Source organism: Caretta caretta, chromosome 17 (genome assembly GCF_965140235.1).
Source record: "Caretta caretta isolate rCarCar2 chromosome 17, rCarCar1.hap1, whole genome shotgun sequence".
Taxonomy (NCBI): Eukaryota; Metazoa; Chordata; order Testudines; family Cheloniidae; genus Caretta; species Caretta caretta.
In genome coordinates, this window is record NC_134222.1 from 8,985,160 (window position 1) to 9,005,258 (window position 20,099).

General features: G+C 38.1%; 1 protein-coding gene across 22 annotated transcripts in view; it reads right to left on the minus strand.

Annotated features, from left to right (window-relative positions):
- MSI2 (musashi RNA binding protein 2) overlaps positions 1–20,099 on the minus strand; it is a 383,853-nt gene that overhangs the window by 50,018 nt on the left and 313,736 nt on the right. For 11 of the 22 annotated variants that reach the window (XM_048823532.2, XM_048823540.2, XM_048823533.2 and 8 more), the window contains 2 exons: positions 17,190–17,264; positions 12,400–12,447 (listed from right to left, as the gene is read on the minus strand). In XM_048823532.2, coding sequence (XP_048679489.1) covers positions 12,400–12,447; positions 17,190–17,264 — 123 coding nt within the window. Of the gene's footprint in view, positions 1–9,538; positions 11,236–12,399; positions 12,448–17,189; positions 17,265–20,099 lie in introns of those variants that run through there. The other 11 variants (XM_048823542.2, XM_075120743.1, XM_048823541.2 and 8 more) reach the window with 2 other exon arrangements.

A 20,099-nucleotide genomic window follows, 5' to 3' on the forward strand; every position in this document is an offset into this window, starting at 1 on the left:
TACGCGTCCAAGGATCCCCTCAGCCATTTTGGCCACAGCTGACTCTTTCAGAGTCACTGCTTCCCAGGAGAGAGTCTCCCCCAGCACATTTTGTAAGCACGGCCTATGTTCTTTGCTCCTAGATGTGCACATATTTACATTTGAGCCGTATTAAAATGCATATTGATTTTTGTTTGTGCTCAGTTTAGCGAGAAGTCCATATTGCTCTGTATCAGTGACCTGTCCTCCTCATTTATTAACCACTCCCCCAATTTTTGGGTCATCTGCAAACTTTATCAGTGATGATTTTATGTTTTCTTCCAAGTCATTGATAAAAATGTTAAACAACACAGGACCAAAAACCAGTCCCTGAGGGACCTCACTAGAAACACATCCACTCGATGATGATTTCCCATTTACAATTACATTTTGAGAGCTATCAGTCTGGAATCCAGTTAATGTGTACCATGTTAATTGTTTACTATTCTAGTTTTTTAATCAAAATGTTGTGCAGTAGCAAGTCAAAGGCCTTACAGAAGTCTAAGTATGTTACCTCAAAACTATTATTTTTATCAACCAAACTCGTAATTTCATAAAAAAAGATATTAAATTTGACAATTAATTTTCCATTAGCCAGTGTTGATCATTAATTACATTACCCTCCTTTAATTCTTTATTGATCAAGTCCTGTACCAGCAGCTCCATCATCTTGCTCGGGACTGATGTCAAACTGACAGGCCTATAACTACTCAAATCATCCTATTTATCCTTTTAAAATACTGGCACAACATGAGTGTTCTTCCAGTCTTCTGTAACTTTCCTAGTGTTCCAAAGCTTATTGAAAATGAACATAACTGTACAGTGAGCTCCTCAGACAGCTCTTTTAAAACTCCTGAATGCAAGTTATCGGGACCTGCTGTTTTTAAAATGTCTAACTTTTGTAGCTGCTGTTTAATATTCTCATGAGATACGAGTGGAATGGAAGTGTTATCACCATATGATGAGACTACATCATCCATTCCCCCCACCCCCCAGTACAGAACTTTAATATTCATTGAACACATCTGCCTTTTCTGCATTATTATTGATAATTCAACCATTTCCATCTAATAAGGGACCATGGTTAGGATTCTTTTTGTTCCTAATATATTAAAAAAACCTTCATATTGTCCTTAACTTTGTTGGTCATAGATTTCTCTTTATGTCTCTTTGTTCCACATTCAGCACAATGGGGTTGGGGCCTCTTGGCACTACTGTAATATAATAAATAGTACAGTCCAGGGGAGAGTAACATCGGCATGTGTGAAAATGAGAAGAGGGAAACCCCATAAGGACTTCGGAGAGATGGGCTCAAGAAAGAGAGTGAGCACCATAAACCAACTCATTACAAAGGAGACCTACTGGTGAGGCATGGTTCCATTGCGAGGGGATAAGAGATGCAGGAAAGAAGTAGTCAAAAAACGCTGGTGAATGAACCCTCTAAAGCAGTGGTTCTTAACCTTTACTGCAGCCTGCACCCTTTTTGGTTCTCAAAATATGGTCTCGCACCCCTTATAAAAAATCGTTGAAGTAGGTTAGTTCTTTAAACCTAGGTATATTTTTTGTTTGTATATTACAGTAATCGTTAAAAAATGTATCATGTTAATAAATACATAGGTTTGATGAAAGAAAGTAGTTGTACTTACGTGCCTGTGCTTAATGTGTGTTTTCGATGATTTACCTTCTTAAAAAAATCTGGCTGTCTCGCACCCCCAGGGGGTGCGTGCACCCCAGGTTAAGAACCACTGCTCTAAAGAATAAAAGGATTACAATCCTATTGCTCTTAAATACCATAAGATATCATAGTACCTTTTTCTAAGGATGTGGTAGGCCTAACAGGACAGCATACTCTTCTCCATTCAGGGCTGCTGTTAGGGTTAGGTCCCCAAGGCAGCCACCTATGGTGCTGAATTTTCAAGGGCATCTCCACCAGGATAGTGCCTATCCATAGTTAGGAGTGAGAGCAGCAGCCATTAGATGCTCCCTATTGTCACACCTCCAGCCTGGCCATCCCTCAGCACTGATTTTGGTATTAGGGTCCTGGGGACTATGGCCCCAATGCAGCTCTAGCCTTACAGTATCCCTGGAAAAGCCAGCTTCTAGACAAAGGAAGGAACAGATGCTCTGACTAGGGCCTCAAACTCTCTAGCACAAACCCTGTCTCCCAGTTCCACAAATGTTCCTCTTTTCCTTGGTAAGAGAGCAGAGAAATAATTAGAAGATTCAGGTCTGGTTTTCAGAGGTGCAGAGCCCCTGCAGATTAAGCTAGAGTCATGGGTGTCAGCACAGCCGAAAACGAGGACCGGAATTTTTAACCAAGTAACTGAGGATTTGCTTTACTTTCACGAGTCATTCTTTTTAAAGGGGGTAACGTTAAAACGTTAAAAAGCACATGGTATTGCCAACCCCAAACATTCAAAAATAATGAGTCAGGCCTCAAAAAATATCATGAGATTAGTTTAAAAATCATGAGGTTGGTTGTGTTTTGTTTTTTTTTCAAAGTGTGGGGTTTTTTTTAAATTTGTTTACTGTTTTCTGAGTGTTTGGTCTGCACTTGGGTCAGCTTTTCTTCACCACCACAGACTAGAAATTTCTTTTATTTAATATGAAAGGTGAGACTCTCAAATAATTACTGGGGTTTCAGGAAAAACAACAAATATCACAAGACTTTTGATAAAATAATGAGAGTTGGCAACACTGAGGATACATTAAACATGCCCAGAGAATTAAGCCTAGCAAACAAATATGTATTTCGGACTCTAAATTCTTTGAGGCAGGGACTGTGATTTCCTGTATGCACAGCACCTAGCACAATGGGGATTGAGACCTCTAGGTGCTATTACAATTTAAATGTTAAATAATAACGTGTGGACAGGTAGGCAGCATTTATACATACATACACTGCACTGTGTGAACATTCATGAAGTCATGAATGTTTCCAAACAGGGATTTCCAGAAGGGACTGTAGATTTTTTTGGAGGGCGGAGGGGGGGGGGGGGAGAAGCAGGAGGGAGAAGAGGAGACAGCACCAATTCTGAATGTATTCCCCTTCACCATTTAAAACACTTCATTTTATACCAAAAACTCTTTCTTGCTTCTTAGAATATACTGTTTTAAACGTGAGTTAGATAGAAAAAAGTAGAGATCATGTTCGTTGATCTTAAAAAAAAAAGTGTGAAATCTAGAATTCAAAATTCGCTATAGGTTGAGTAGGAAAGAAGGTGGAGGGGGAGAACTGATATCCTCTTTTCAAACAATGTTAGCCGTAGCTTTGATCAGCACAGAAAAGCTTTAAAAGGCTCACAGCTGTCATTCCAAATGGATTCTCTCTTGCATTATTCTTTTCATTAGCCAGTTATCCTTTTTGTGGGACCTTTAGGTTTAATTTCGAAAGGTTCTGATTCAAAACCACGCAGCATCCCAGTATGAAACGTTTTGGGGGTATTCTGTGCAACTGTCATGTTTAGTTGTGTGCATGTGCAGAGGAAGGCTATGCCAAATAGACAATATCCCCTACCCCCTATATTTACAACCCTAACTTTTCTACCGTCTTTCTCTCAATTCCCCCTTAAAAAAAACCTCACATCTAAGTTTAACAAAAACACCCAACATACAGTGTTTAGAGAGAAAGAAAAAATCCCAGAGAAATCAACATTTATATAAAGGCGATGAAAGATCTGGGTTCTACCAAAGCATTTACAGCAAAATATTTTATGTTAATTAGTTTGCTTGAGTTTGAATGAAGATTCCACCCAAAGTTCTAAAAGTCTGTAAATGTCAGACATATAATCATCTAAATTATGTCTGAGCAAATTTTATAGTATCTTGAAGGTAAAACCAATATACTTTTTAAAGAAATGGGGCAGCCCAGTCTTTAAAATGCCAAATAGAGGTGAACAAACAAGAAGTTACAAGGCGGGCCTTCAGGGAAATGGAAAATTCTTTTCCTGAGCTTCTGATCAATCCTATTAACATCTTTAATGTCTACAAGTCTGCTCAGAGTTCTTTAGTGTGACTGCCACATTAAGTGTTTCCCTTTGTCTTAAAATGCAGCGTTATATCAAGCTTATTAAAATCTGTTTCACCAGGTCAGGAAATTAGTGAACTTCAGATAAAGCACATCATGCATAATGGGAACCTCATTAAACAGCCCATCATGTTGTTCAAGGCACAGTCCCCCACTATGTAAAGTGTATGTATGGCATATGGCAAGATTTTGTAGGAGAATTCTCAACCTCAGACATCAGTAATGGAGTTCACACAGCATGTATGTGTTTGCAGATGAGTGTTGTTATGAACAATATTTCTCTTCTGAAACTTGGACAAAAATTATAAAACCCAAATACAGTTAATTTAAAATTTGGCACTTCCGATTTATGTCCTGTAAAAGATCCATTTTTCAGCTGTTTACGGCTCTTGGGTGATGGCTTTTAAAATGGGAATGATGCACTTTTGTCCAGTAATTACTTTATGCATCAGTGAGACAAAGCTGCTTATTTGTCTGCAAATTATTGTTGTGTCTTCTCAAGTGTAATAACCCCTTGCAATTATTTCACCATACAGAACTGGCAAACTTCTTAAAGGCAAATGGTTTGTTCTAAGAAAAATTATTTTTTTTAAAGAAACCTAACGCTTGTAGCTATTTTATTTTCATTCTGTTTTTACAATGTTCATGGCCTACAGCAGTTTAATGAACATCCCACAGATTTCTGTAATGTGGCCACCAACTGCCTTGTTAATCCATATGTGGTCCATAGATGCTACAGTTCCCAGCATGCAATGCTTTACCTTGATTTATAATGTGGAGACCCCTAATAGTAACTAGTGAAACAGACAGAATTATAGCCTTCAGCCGACGTAGGTGAAAGGGACTTTAAACTAAATCATGTTCTAAGAGGGACTAATTCCATTCAGTACTAAACTGATGTGTTTGATGGAAACATTTCTCATTTTAAACCTAGAGGCCAGGCATTATCATACATTTTTAATAAACACAATTGATCAATGAAACTATCATTGTAGGGGGAGGGATGTCACCGCATTCAGGCTTGCCATTATAGCGTGCAAGTTCTGAATTCTGGCCACCCATTGTTGACTGAACAAGGAAGGGGTTGAAGGGAATAGCATTAAAGCATATTTTTCAAGTGCAGCCAAGTGGCACCAATGCTTCAGACCTCATTTCAGTTGCTTCAAAAGGTACCCAAAAGACAAGCTTCTTTGTTTAAATATTTAGCTTATAAAAAAACATTCTCCAACTCTACGTATACGTGCTACAAAGGGGAAGATCTCCAGTATTAGCTCCAGTATACATCTCTTGAATTTAGCAAAGGCCTAACAAGAGCCAATGACCGGAAGCTGAAGTTAGACAAAAATCACATTGAAAATAAGATGCATTTTAACAGAGGACAATTAACCATTTGACCAGATTACCAAGAGATGGTAAAATCTCTGTCATCTGAAGGCCATAAATCGAGATCGATGCCTTTCTAAAAGATAAGATCTAGTTCAGCCACACATTACTGGGTTCAACAGAGTTCACTTACATATTACAAAAGAATAATTCTCTTCACTGCAGGAATCGCAGGGTGAAATGGTGGGGCCTGTGCTATACAGGAGGTCAGGTTAGAGAGTCCTAGTGTTTGGTCTTTAAACCTTTACAGTGCCAGTGAGTGGTCTGCATATTATAGGTCCTGAAAAAGGTTTCCTGGGAGGTAACGTAAAATGTAACTGCCCAATTTGAAATCTTATTACTTGAACAGATTGAAAAATTTGTAATTTCAAAATTGTCCAATGCAAAGAAGGGGACAAATTTTTGGTAACATTTTTGTAAAAAAAGTTCTCATTTTTGACTGGCTCCGCTTATTACATGAGGTTACATTTTAAATCTGTATTTTAATATTTATATGAGCATTTGCATGCTATTCAACTTTAGAGGGTAGGGTTTAGACATATCAGAATCAGCATAATTTGATTACATTGCTTTTTCTATAGGGTTATCCATGATTTCTGCTATACATGAGTGTTTTCTTTATGCCTCTTTGCTCCTGTGAATAATTATTCCCATTAAATTTTCCATTTGCTATAGCTGAGGCCTATTAGGAGCCAAAGTTACTATTTAAGAGCGCTCTCTGCTATTGCACTGAAGTTGTGAAACCCAGAGAGGCCAGTTCACATTCAAACAACACAGCTACAGTACGAAATAGATAGGCTAGTTTTTCCCCTCCACCTGGGACTGCTCATTTTCAGGGCAATGACCCTGTCTCTCTCTGATAGCAGTCTCAACATCTGGGTCATGGATCGGTGGAATAGTTAGAACCTAACCAGGAGATAGATTCCTTGAGGACAGACAACCACTGGGAGGTCTGACCTCATGGAATGTTTTAACAGCCCTCACAAACTCAATGATTTTGACAGGTTCTTTACTGCTTTGGGACATTTTCTATCGAGTGGCTTTTAAGGCATCCATATATAAAACATTTGTAAATTTTGAAACTTTATTAAGACATGACATTTAGGGAAACCTTCACAAGCACTTATGTGGGAGGTTCAGAAAACCGCGTGGAAGTTATTATGCTGGCAAAGGGTCCTACCAGAAACTTCCAGGGGCTGGAAACTTTGGAAGTGCTCAGTGTTGGCCTAACTCTGTTGCCACTGAAATCAATGGGAGTTTTACCATTGACCCCAGTGGGAGCAAAGTTGGACCAACACCGACTGCTTCTGAAAATCCCATCCTCAATTTATTGGCCATGGTAGTATTTTTTGGTCAGACCATTCCTCTTGCCTGTACAAGTGAAAATGAGATTCTTCTGCGCTAAAACATCCTAAGAATACAAAGGACTTCTGCTGGGCGTCAGGGGATTGCACCTTTCTGAGTGACTGGCTCAGTTTCTGGTTCTTTATTAACCTGTTCTAAGAATTCTACTCAGTTCCTTAACCTGCGCCCATCACCATGGTATCTAGTAGGGCATTAAGTGGAATGATAAACTGTTTCATGTGATGCTTTCCATCTGTCTGTCTTCTCCACAGACTATTAGATGGATGTGTGTGCATGTGTATACAATATAATTTGCATTTATGAATGACAGGCCGAATGGGAAGTGCTTATTACCACAAGGCTATCTAGAAATATAATATTCAAAACAGATCCTAGTACGGATAAGGAAAGTACTACTTACAGTATTTACATTGGGGTTAAAACCTAGGTAAAAATTTTTCCTGCGACAAAAAAACCACCAAACTCAATCGGCCAAGAAAGCAGAACTTAATGGGGTATTTCATGGTTAGTGGTTTATGTGCACTGAAATATTAATTTTTTACTTTATTACCTACATTTTTAAGGGTTCCCTGCTCATGGGAAGCACATGTATCCTGCATGCATGCACTTCAGCGTCTCATCCCAGGTGAAAGACATGCAAACTTTCAAATTAATTTGTATGTGTATATGTGGGGTAAGAGTCCAGTCTGCCATTTGCTTTCATTGATGGAAATTAAAACTGAAAGGTTTGAAGAATGATAATTAAGCTTACTCTGGTAGATTTAATAAGTTCTTTGTAAATCATTTTACACAATGCAGATGCCACCAGCATTTTTTAGGTGAACAAAGGCATGCAGTGCTGGAAGGATTAGATCAGTGTTTAAGCAGTATGGGAAGGGCTAGAAGGAAGAGTGAGAAACAGCTCTAACTTTGTTTTGCATTTCTTACCATAACAAGTTTAAACAATTTACTAACGTGACTTGTGTTTACCCAGCCACAATACTTTGAACCACAGAATGCCAAGGACAGGTTTACTTTTATGAAAAAAAAAAAAATTAAGATCAGTCATTAAAATATCACACTGTGACAAGCTTTGTTACTGCTTCCAACATGGCTCAACTACTGGGGACCTGACTAAAGCCCCCTCCATACAACACTGTCAGGGTAAGGGGGCCAAGTGTGAATATAATTTACTCCCACTTTAAAGCACTGTTACGCTGCCAGAGAAGTGTAGAGTGGCCTTAGTGTAAATGAGAATCTCGTCTTGGGTCTTTAAAATGCCATGTACATCTTTAGCAGAATGCATTTAGGACCAGATCAGTGGAACTACGCTGACTTGCACCAGCTGAGGTGTGTTAGGCTAGTTTACACCAGCAGATGATCTGGCCCTCAGAGTTGAACAACATTTACTCTCAGAAATTGTGTATGGTGCTCCCCTCCCCCTCTTTTACAAGTACATTATCTAGCTATAATATCTAGCTAAAACTAAACGTTTATCTTGTGCCATGCATTCAGACTACAAATATATTCCCTTCTCCTCAATCAAATGCTGGTCCCCACTGTAGATTTCTTGTGAGGAGCACACAACAGAGTGAGGGGTGAAGAGCTGTCGTGGGGGGGGGGGCGGGAGAATAAATCTTGCAGGTTTTTGGCATTTTCTTTTTCACATCATAAGTTGGTAAATATTTTAACTATTTCTCGACCCTCCTTCTTCCTCTCTGACATTCTCAAACAGAGCCTTAAATTATATTATTACAAAAATTATTACAAAAATTACCCCCTTCCTGACACCCCCAACTTTCCTCCTCCCCACCCCCAAATCCACAATGTAGCCCTTTATATTACCTGTAAAGCATATGGGATAGTTACGGTTATATGAATATTGCTTTTCTACACCAGTTACTCACAGACTAAGTAGGCTTCAAGGTAACGTGGTTTTGAGTAGCTACCATGGAAGAAATTAAACTAAGGCTTTCAGATTTAAAATCGTATTTTTAAAAATACTGTCAATAATGGAAAACCTAAAAGTTATCTTAGATTGTCAGCTATGTGGGGGCAGGGACTCCTCTTTTTGTTCTGTGGTAGTACAGCGCCTAGCGCAATGGGGACTTGGTCCATGATTGGGCCTCCTAGGCACTACTGCAATATAAATAATAAGTAAATACATTTTTCTTTTCTCTGAAAAGTTCATATAAATATTTGCTTCTCCCCTCCCCCCATATCTAAACACTTCACTGTGCTGAAAAAAATAATTAAAAACCCCAAGAAATAATTCCAACAGTCAAAACCCTGCAATGACAATCCACCATGACTATGACGGAGGAAAATATAATTCCGGTAAAGAAACACATTTCAATTACAAACGTCCAAGGAGGAGTCACAGGTATTGATCTGCAAAGGGCTCTGCACGGGGCAACTCTTGTGCTCCCACCTAGGGTAGTCTTTTTTTAAATGATGACAGGGCTGTTATTTATTTTCTTTTAATATTTAAATGTGTTTCACTCCAAAAACAGATCTCTCCTCATTAGTGCAAAAGAGTTCACAAACAGCGTATGGATCTGATCCTCACCCCACTGCTATCGATGGCACAAAGTCCATTGAAGTTAATGGTGCAGAATCAGACTTTATAAGAATAATGCTGCTTTAACATGTAGGTATTCTTCACCAACACTATAAATGTGTCTTTCTCTTTTTATCATCTCTGCTGTAAACATATCTAATATGCAATATTCACTCCGTGAGTTCTTCAAACATTGGGTCACACACTTCAAGTGATGATCTTTTTATTCTTTTATTAAATTGTCATTGGTACTGGTTATTTGGTATGTCCAAACCAAAATATGAAACTGCAAGCTAAGAGAGCAGCAACACAGCTTGTCCATTGTAAACGATTTATTATTGTTTTTTTTTCTACCTCAGTTGCTTACAGGAAAAAAAAGTAATTAAAAAAAAAAAGCACAGATGAACTATTTACAAAATGAGAAAATTGACAATAGCCGAAATGTTTGCAAATCATGCACACTAGGAAAAGTTCACAAAAGCAAAGCAATTCATAGCAAAACCAAAACAAAATAATAAAAAAGCCATACAGATTTTAAAAAAGCAGAAGAATAAAAAGGAAACTAACCAATTATTACATCAAGCATCTTTAATGAAAAGAACAGCATAGGTGTGTATGTAGAGCCTTGGACACGGACATTTTAAACAAGTGGATTAACAAACATTAAAATGCATTACAGTTCTACTGTAAGCATGCAATTTACTTCTCACAAACTTATAAAATTGTTAGAATCACTTTTTTTTTAATAAAAAAGAGAATTTAAATGCAACGTGTGCTTTCAACCATACAGCTCAGAACTTAGTTCTGTTAGAAACAAAGCCAATAATGGGAAGACGTATAAAACACTTCATATATTTGTGCAGAGGTTAAAGGTTAAGAGGTGCACTACAGCTCATGCTGGCAGCTCAGTTCCTGCTGTTCTTGCTAGAACTTTAATTCTGCCAGTGAATTCTGCAAGTGAAGCCTGGAGGTAAAAGTGACGACAGCATCTGAACTTCGGAAAGCATAGCCTATTCCAAGACAGGGAACTGTCTAAGAGCTTTGAAGGTGGTTATTTCATTATTTTTTTCCTATGTGTGGAAGAATGGGATGATTTAGTGTTTGTTTTGGAGGTGGGGGGTGGGGTGTTTGGTAGCCTCTAATTACCCACAGCTTACTTTGATGAACACTTTCAGGGTGACATCACCATAGTCAAACTTTTCTGTTTTCAAAACAGAACTCTCAGTTATTAGAATTTCAACTACTGAAAGATCTGTAAAAACAAATAAGTAATAATCATGCAATTGCCAACTTCACAGATTAAATTTTCACGGATACATGATCATAATACTTTGAATAATTAGATTCAGTTGTCTGGCTTGCCCAATAATCTTAGCTATATGTTACCAGCCCTCCTGCATGATAATGACGACTTTTACTGATACTAAATATGCTGTATATCAAAAAGCATCAACATTTCAGTTTGGGGGCTTTTTATAGGACTTCATCATAATTTCCATTTCCCTAATAAATTATTTCTACAAAGTTTGTGAGAAGTCATGCCTTTATAACGTCAACTAACGCCCGCCTCCATTCTCTTTGTGAGTTACATTCCGTGTGGGCATTAAAAACTCATATAAAGCAGAGGAAACAAAAATAAGAAAAAGCAAACTCAAGCAGTGAGGATATGGAGCCTTTAAAAATAATAATAATAATAATAATAAAAAAAAAATAAGTCCAGTCAATCAAACCAGCCAGTAAGAGCAGCATTTTTTCAGTGGACATTGATATTAAACATGGACCACCCAGGCTGTCTCTGTCTGTCTCTTTCTCTCATTAGCACTGTAGTAAACCCCGATTAATTTGTTATGCATCTTTAAGAACTAGTTGATAAAAATTATGTCTTGTGAAATCGGCAAATAGTCTGCAAAGTGAAATAAGAACAGAAATTAATAGATTAAACTGAAAAGATAAGTCCCAGAAATTAAAAAAAAAAAAAAAAATAAAAAAGTGAAACAGGATAGGGAGTGATTATAATAATAATAATTTTAAAATGACTATGTACTAAGCTATTAAAGCCTAGAGAAAAAAAACTTGATGAGAGAAGATAGAACAGTTGCCAAAGTGATTTACATTCCTGCTGCCTTTCAAGCTAAGGGCTGTCACCTACTTCGATCGAAGTATAATACAGGAGACAGAGGGGGCATCATTCAAACAGACAAATAGTGAGAGAGCAAAGAACCTTCTTTCCAAATGACCAAAACAAAAATGCAAACAGGTGGATCATGACATTTGTAGCATTGTTTCGCTTTGACAACAGTAAATATCACATTACAACACAATATTGACTGCTGGCATTTTAAAAAAAGAAAAGAAAAAGAAAATAGTTGGTGTAACCTGAAAAGGCAACTGGACTAAAGGGTGCTGATATTAAAATAGATGCAACCATAATACAGTTCTTTGAAATGGTAACTGTTAATAGCACAGTTTTGCAATACTTTATTTTTATAATACAAGGAACACTATAATTTCCTTGAAATTAGCTGACTTATTATAGCACAGACATCAGAAGAGCACTATATTAAGGTTCTGTGACACATCTGTACTCTAATAAGCAGCGACGTCAGGACTGCTCCATAACAAACCATTTAAAGTAGCATTCTGACATATGAGATAATGAAGGATAAGTGTATGTACTCATATCAAGGCATTTAGCTACAACAAACTCATTCTTTCATTCAGCCTTGCCATGAGATCTGCTGGTAGAATGACCCAAGAGAAGATGCAGCCAAACTGAAATAGTGTGGGGATCGTCTTTTTTAGTAAAATCCCACAGAGAACACTGTTTTTACTTCAATACTATGGTGATAGATAGCAGCCTAAAACCCTAAGATATTGCAAACTGTAGTGTTTTGGGACAAGCCTTCAAGGAAAAGAAAAGAAAGAAAAAAATAGAGTATTTTGTAGAAATGACCCAAACAGTTCTTCTTTAATCACAATAATGCAACGTTTTGGGTGTGTAGGTCATTTTTATTTTTTTAAAGGGTATACAAGCCCATATTTTGCTCTGCAAAGTTTGCATGCTCACCTGTTTCCATGCTCAGAACCCCACCTCCATGCACGCAAAGGGGCGCTTCTGCATGTGCAAAAACATGCATGAGAAAATATTATGAATGCAATTTAGGCACCTTGGAAAACTTGGCCTATGCTGTTGAATACTCTAGTATTTTTTTTTTAATAAGTGTACTGATTTCTTATGTTTTATTAAAAGCTTCCTTTTCTCTGCTCATTTGTAACAGCCTGTACTGTTCAAAACCTTGATTGCTGCGAAAGCAGGAAGAACGGTCATTTTCAAAAAATAAACCCTGAAAAAAATGGCTTCCAGTCTCAGGTTTGTAGAGAGGATGCGAAAGGAAAATGCAGAGAACAACAAAAGCAGCTTAGGTACATTAAGACAAATCAATAAAGTAGCATTAATTTAATCAACATTTATATGAAAGATGTGACAAAGATATGTTAGCATGCAATATTCTCTGAACTCTGCATATAAAACCCCTCTCTAAGTTCCGGTGATACAGATAACATATTGAACTTTGGTCCCCTACCTACAGCATTTCCTCACCAGAACATCCTTCCCCTCTCCCTTACCAGGGAACTGCAGTCTTATAGACAGAACAGCTGTGTGCACATCGTTCATTGCCCTCTCTGCGTGGTAGCAGCTAGTAGGATGCAGAATTGATACAAGTATTTGGCATTACTGAGGGCATGATACTGCACTCCTTGAGCACCTAAATCTCCCAACAATTCCAATGGGTGTCCTAGGTGCAAGGTATGGCCCCAAGTACTGGCTTGACACTGTGGCATTTAAAGTGGTAGCGTCTAGTGAAATTGTGAATCCGTTCTCCTGCGTCTTTCAGCACAACAACGCAGGAGCTCTCGTCCTTTCAATGCATCCTTGTACAACAGCTGGGATACAATCTCCATCCTTGCCCTCCCTTACACAGAGGCTAGCAAAGAGGCAGGAGATTTGGAACATGCTGTCCCCTTAAGTAGTACTGAAAATATTGTACCTAACTCTGGGAACAGCCACTGGGAACTCACTACACCTTGGCACCACCTCCTAGCATAAGCTGTGCCGTAAGGGCACCACTGCACCTTTAAATTCCGTGCCTCCATCTGCCAACTTGTAAAAGGGGTCTGACACTCCAATATTCGATATTGCATATGGGCTAACATTCCAGAGAGTGCTGTGAAGATTAATATTTATAAGATGCTTTGAGATCCTTAAATGTGCTTCACAAGAGTCAAGTATTTGAAGAGTTCATTAAAAAATGGAGTAAGCGTTTTTAAAAAACAACAACGTATTTTAAAAAATCTGTTTGTGGGGAATAAATACATTTACATAGTTTCTTATGAAGTGCAAGTCTAAGCAATAGCTAGAGGCCCCTAAATAAAAACACATATAATGATAGTTAGAGTCAAACGATATCTTTACAATTAGTTGCTAGTCCTGTCAATTTTAATCATTTAGTTTATTAAAACCATTTTTCATTGTCTGTCCTTTCTTCATATAGCTCCATCTGATTCAAGAAGTCATGAGAACCTGAAAACCAAGTCCTGAGACAATGTGCAAACGCACTTTAAAAAAAAAAATCTCACCACCTTATATTCAAATACGATTAGCTCAAAACAGGTGTTGAAATGGATTGTATGCATTTTTGTGCCACATCTGGATGGCTTTAATATTATGAAGAGTACTTGTGAAAATGACACATATACCATACAGCTGAGCGGTCAAACCTATTTTGTGAAGAGGGCTGACAACATTTTTAATTATGGCCTGTTAGCCAGGGCTATTTCCCTCGATACAGCAGTTCTCCCAATGGTGTCAATGGGAGGTTTGTACAAAGAACAGCAGCAGAATATGACCCTTATAAATAGCAATTAAACTATTAGTAAAGTTCTAATTATGTTCACTGCATGACTCCATTGGGTTAAAAGTGATGCAGGGCACCTTTAGAAAAATTGCTACTACAGCCCTTGTTTATTTGACCATTTGTGTGTGCTTTTACCAAATTTGCATGCACAACAGAAGTAACTGCATGTGCAAATCATGCCCACCATTGAACACTGATGTGGTTTGTAAACACGCACTTCAGCGCGATATCATTGTACTTCAGCATTAGCACTCCTTTGCCACAGGAGCAGTTGCCATCACACTGAACTATTTCAAATGAAGACAGCAATGCGCTGGGTCATGTTACATTTACAAGCACAAGAGGCAGAAATGGAATATTTGTTTTTTAATCCTGCAGATCCACATTCATCAAGGGGGCTGGATATATAGTATATGTCAAATGGGCTGGGCGATTAACACCCCTGCTATACAATTTTTTAGTTACGTATGGCAGAGCAATAAGAGTACAGTTTGTGGCTTAAAGGAATACCTATAAAACAAGGTGCCGGAGAAGTTTCTGAAGGCTCTTCCGAGATGGCATTTTCCCCTTCACGCTGCATTCTTAAAAGATGCCCCACACTGTAATGACTCTTCCTCTGGCGAGGGGAAGTGAACACTATACCTGCAGTTAGCCAGAGGAGATCACTATACAGCAACAGCACCCTTTTCACCCAGCTGGATCAAAAATTAACAAGAGCCAAAGAGGGAGCTGAACTTTCTGCCTTTGAAGCTCTCCCAACCCCAGCTGGCCTGGGACATGAGAAATGAAGGCTGGTTCTCAATCTGGAATCTGATTCCTTCTGTGTTTCTTACCAGAAGAGCAAATGTATAGAAAAATGGTCAAAGAAGGTCAATTTTTAGACTTAATATCTTAGACAAAGGGGTTTTTTTTGGTTAGTTTTCTTAAACAGATATTCTTAAAAGCACTTACACACTTACAGAAACCAGAGTCTCAACATTTGTAAAATGTCAAAATAATCAACAACAAAACCAACACTTCCCTTTATGGAAAACTTCTATAGAAACCACTATGGTTCCAAAGGAACTAGATAGCATTACATGGAAATTACTCTGTCCTATAGAATTTAATAAACAATTTTAATCCTTTCTATAAAATATTTAAACCTATCTGTAGAATTTAAATTGGTCTGACCCAGTATTGTTCTAGAGATTTTCTCCATAAGGGTCTTGTTTTCTTCTTTGCTTAAAAACCCTGTCCTTTACCTGTAGCATTTTCATTAAAGAGACAGTTAAACTTGGTTTCTTAATACTGCGTGCAGTTCTGGTTGCCCCATCTCAAAAAAGACATATTAGAATTGGAAGAAGGACAGAGAAGGGCAACAAAAATGATTAGGGGTATGGAACATACGATGAAAGATTAAAAAGACTGGGACCGGTCGGTTTAGAAAAGAGACGATTATGGGGGGATATGATATAGGTCTATATAATCATGAATGGCATGGGGAAAATGAACAAAGAAGTGTTATTTACCCCTTCACATAACACAAGAACCAGGGGTCACCCAATGAAATTAATAGGCAGCACATTTAAAACAAACAAAAGGAAGTACTTCCTCATGCAACACAAAGTCAACCTGTGGAACTCGTTGCCAGGGGATGTTGTGAAGGCCAAAAATATAACTGGGTTCAAAAAAAGAACTAGATAAGTTCATGGAGGATAGTTCCACCAATGGCTATTTGCCAAAATGGTGGGGGACGCAAGCCTATGCCAAGGTGTACCTAAGCCTCTGACTGCCAGAAGCTGGGACTGGACAACAGGAGATGGATCACTCAATAAATTACCCTGTTCTGTTCATTCCCTCTGAAGCATCTAGCTTGGAAGACAGGATACTGGGCTAGATGGACCATTGGTCTGACCCAGTATTGCCGTTCTTATGTTCTTAACCTGAGCAAAGTTGTGCTTCTAACATTCTCTTTCTAAGCAATTAAATAAACAGTGCAAGGTGGTGGAACTGATCATGTGTGACCCAAATGACATGGCACGCTAATGAATTTAATGTATAACACAACATAGATTTCCTTTCCATGGTGTCCTGGAAGGCCTTAGCTATTAGTTAGCAGTATTAGTATTAGTCATGACTCTGCTTCTAAAATCTCCCTTAGAATTCTTAAGGTGAAATAAAAAAAAAATCATCTGTCATTTCCAATTTAAGTTCTAAGCTGGCATAAAGCAAAATATAGGGAGAACTAGTTTCAGTGACTGCCTTTTCAAAGTCCCCAGATGAAATCCACGCTGTGTTACGTTAAAAGCCAGCCTACCCACTTTAGAACCTTAGGAGATCAAAAATTATGAGTGGCAGTATTAAACTTCCAGTGAATAGAAATCACTAAATGCAGCAAATCTTTGACAGCCACACAAAAGGGAAGGGGTGGGGGTGGGGGTGGAGGGAACTAAACAAACGTGAAGAAAGAATTAGATTGAGCACCATTAGACACCCGACTCTATGAAGGTCACCAGAGACATCTATATAAAATACACTCACGTTGGACTTTTTACTCCAGAACTGCATCCCTAACAAATATAAGCTTACTGTGGAATATGTACATAGAAAAAGGAAAAAAAATTAACCCCAGCACAGGGGTGGCAATAGCTCTTAAATTATCATTCTGGTTAATTTTTTTAAAATTAAAAACTTTGTTTTCAAATAACCAGTACCAATTAACACATTATATTAACAACAATCTTGGCAATATCCTTATGTATATATTATTTGAAGATACATATATATATATATATATATATATATATATATATATATATATATATATATATATATATATATATCTTCAAAATGGTCACAATTTATCATCGCATGAAATGCTTCCCTGCAGATTTTCCTGCCTCAGCTTGCAGCTATGGATTTAAATAAATCAATCAATCTCCAAATGAAATGTACATACCTGGGAACTGATAGCTGTAACTTGGGGCAAATCCAGGATATCCTCTGCCATATGTTGCAACAAAATTCGGGTAACCTTGAATGCAGAAATATGAATAAAAGAAAATGGCAGATTAGTAAGGTTTTACTCTTTGCTCCTACATCTAATGTAACATTAACACACTGGATGGGCGAAAAGGAAATTTGACTTTTACACAAGGTATGAAAGAACACAGTTTACTCTTCTCATGCAGAACTGCAGGAAGGTTTTTCATCTTGAAGGAAAATAAAACATCTGCAGACACATGCTACTCTTCCTGATCACTTTCTCCTTTTGCTATGCATATGAGATCTGTCACTCATATAATTAACATTCACTTTGGTATCTGAAGTCCAAGGACTGTGCATACTTTTTAGCTAGAAGAGTAAATGCCAAATGCTAAGGCTAAACACATAACACAGGTTTGCTCTGACATTTGGAGAGCTTACAATGAATGTACTTTGCTTCAGAGTTATTGACAGTTGGAGATTAAGGTACTAGTAATTCTTCATCCCAAGAGTGTGAAGGACAACAGTTAACACATCAAAGAGTTAGAGGCAGCAATACCAAGGAACTAGAGAGTCAAAGAGGTTTTAGTTTTTCAGGAAAGTAAAATTCAACAGATAAGAAATTTTTCCTGAAGCGACTTGTAACAGCTACAATCAAACAAAGTATTTGCTATTTTCTTATTAGGGCAATACCATTCAAGGACACTTTGTTGTAAATAAAAATGTGTAAGCAAATATATTGAACAACAAATGGTGTACAATTTAACATAAGGTTTCAGCAGTCACATAACATGGTGGAAAAAAACCATGTTTGTGTAACACAGAAAAAAAAAGCCTGTAAAATCTACAGCTACAAACCCCAGAGGTACATTGCAGATGGTGGAAGAAAACAGTGTTGCAAAGAGGACAAAACCATTTCAAGCAATATTACTGAAAGCATGACGGAGATTTGGGTAACAGCACTGAGAATTAGAGCAAGCTGGTTTGGTCACATTCTCATTAACAAGTAAACTGGCGTGAACTCTTGTTCAGTGGAATCCATTGCTAGCCATGGCTGAGAGCAACAAGTCAATTTGCTAGTGTAGACAGGGCTGTCATGCACAGAGACTGTGCCATTTGGCTTTTTTTTGTCCAATAGGCAATCATAGTAAGAATTCTACTGTATTATATAAAGACAGTAGGTTTATCTATGCTCAAGAGAAAAACCTGCTTTTGGCTCTTTAAGAGTCTACAGGAGCACCTGAGAATCCCACCCCTTGCACTGGGTAGCGTGAGTGACCCTGGAATGCTGAATGGAGATGGAGTGAACACTAGAAGAGGATCAGGAAAGGCTAAATTACATCCACCTCTGTTAATTTCAGTGGCAGCTATGCGTACATATAGTAAACCAAGGCAGAATTTAAAGCCCCATGGGTTTAAAGATCAGAGATTAAGGGGTAGATCTGACTGCCACTGAAGTCCTGAGTCCTGTCCCATTTATCTGCATGAGTGTTCTATCTATGTTCTTAAATTCCTCCTGTTCAGATAGCGAGGACCCTACTTCATTTATTTTGTATCTCCCTCAAACTCCACCCGCACCCACCCCCGCAGCATGGTGTTTTTGAGCAAAGACATAGTCTAAAACATGCGGTTTTGTTCTGAAGGCAGCAGGGTCCTGGACAGCCTCACTTCTGGAAATCAAAACTCTTGTCTAAAATGATGCACATTCTGTCAGCTGTGTAGGGGTTATGTGCTTTCTCCATGCTTTATTCTATTTGCATCGAGGCCGATAAGTTAACTGCCTTTTCATAGGTTCCAGTAGTGCTCCATTCACCAAGACTGAGAGTTAGTGACCACCTTGTGTTACCCTCTACAAAGCTGGCACGTTTTTCAAACATCACTTACAGTTCTCAAACTTCGCCTGCCTAGTCTTATCAGGAGTATTTATATTTCTAGCACCAACAAACAGTGCACAGTCTTCTCCACAATTACTGGGCAGTGATCAGCTTTCTGCCTTTCTCCCCAAACCCACTGTCTCATCATCAAAGTCTTGATGCAACTCCCTTTGAAGTCAATGGGAATTTTTCCCTTGACATTAAAGGAAATTGTATTTGGCTTTAAGCTCATTGATATGTATGGTCGGTTTTGTTTGTTTGTTTACAACTGAAAATTTTTTCCAAGGTCTCATACCTCTATTTTTATTTATTCTTTAAAAAGCGACTATTTCCAATATACTTTACAGTTATTTTGCTGACACAGCAAGTCCTTCCATTTCAGATAGAATTTGTGTTTCATACAGTTTACTATTAATCATGTTTTAAAACCAGAAAATTAAATGCTTGTATGAATTTTGATAAAGGGATTAAAGGGGTGTAGGAGAAAAGCAGGCATGTGACCACAACACAGGACATTGGCGCTTTAAATAAATATGTACCTACATTAGTTATCTCCTGAATATTTATTTCACAGCTCAACAGCAGGATTCCTTAGAAATCTGTCATTAAATCAGACCTTTCAGAGATAAGCTTTACAAACCATTTAAAAAACAATAATAGTGATAAACTGATTGTTTGCAAACTAAGTAGCCCCATTAACATCACTAAAAGAAAAGGAGTACTTGTGGCACCTTAGAGACTAACCAATTTATTTGAGCATGAGCTTTCGTGAGCTACAGCTCACTGGTGGCATAGTGCGGTGCAGAGTTTCAGAGTAAAACCACCACTTCCTTTCCCTGATCACCCACCTATGTGAGGAGGATAGTAGCAACCCCACTAAGCCCATTCTCCCCTTCCACACAGAAACCCAAGGAACTTCACACCTTATTCCCTTGTGCAGGCTTACTGGGCAAGCGTTACCCATTGAGTTACGTATTGGGTTACCCTAATAGAACAGCCTTAAAAAGGGA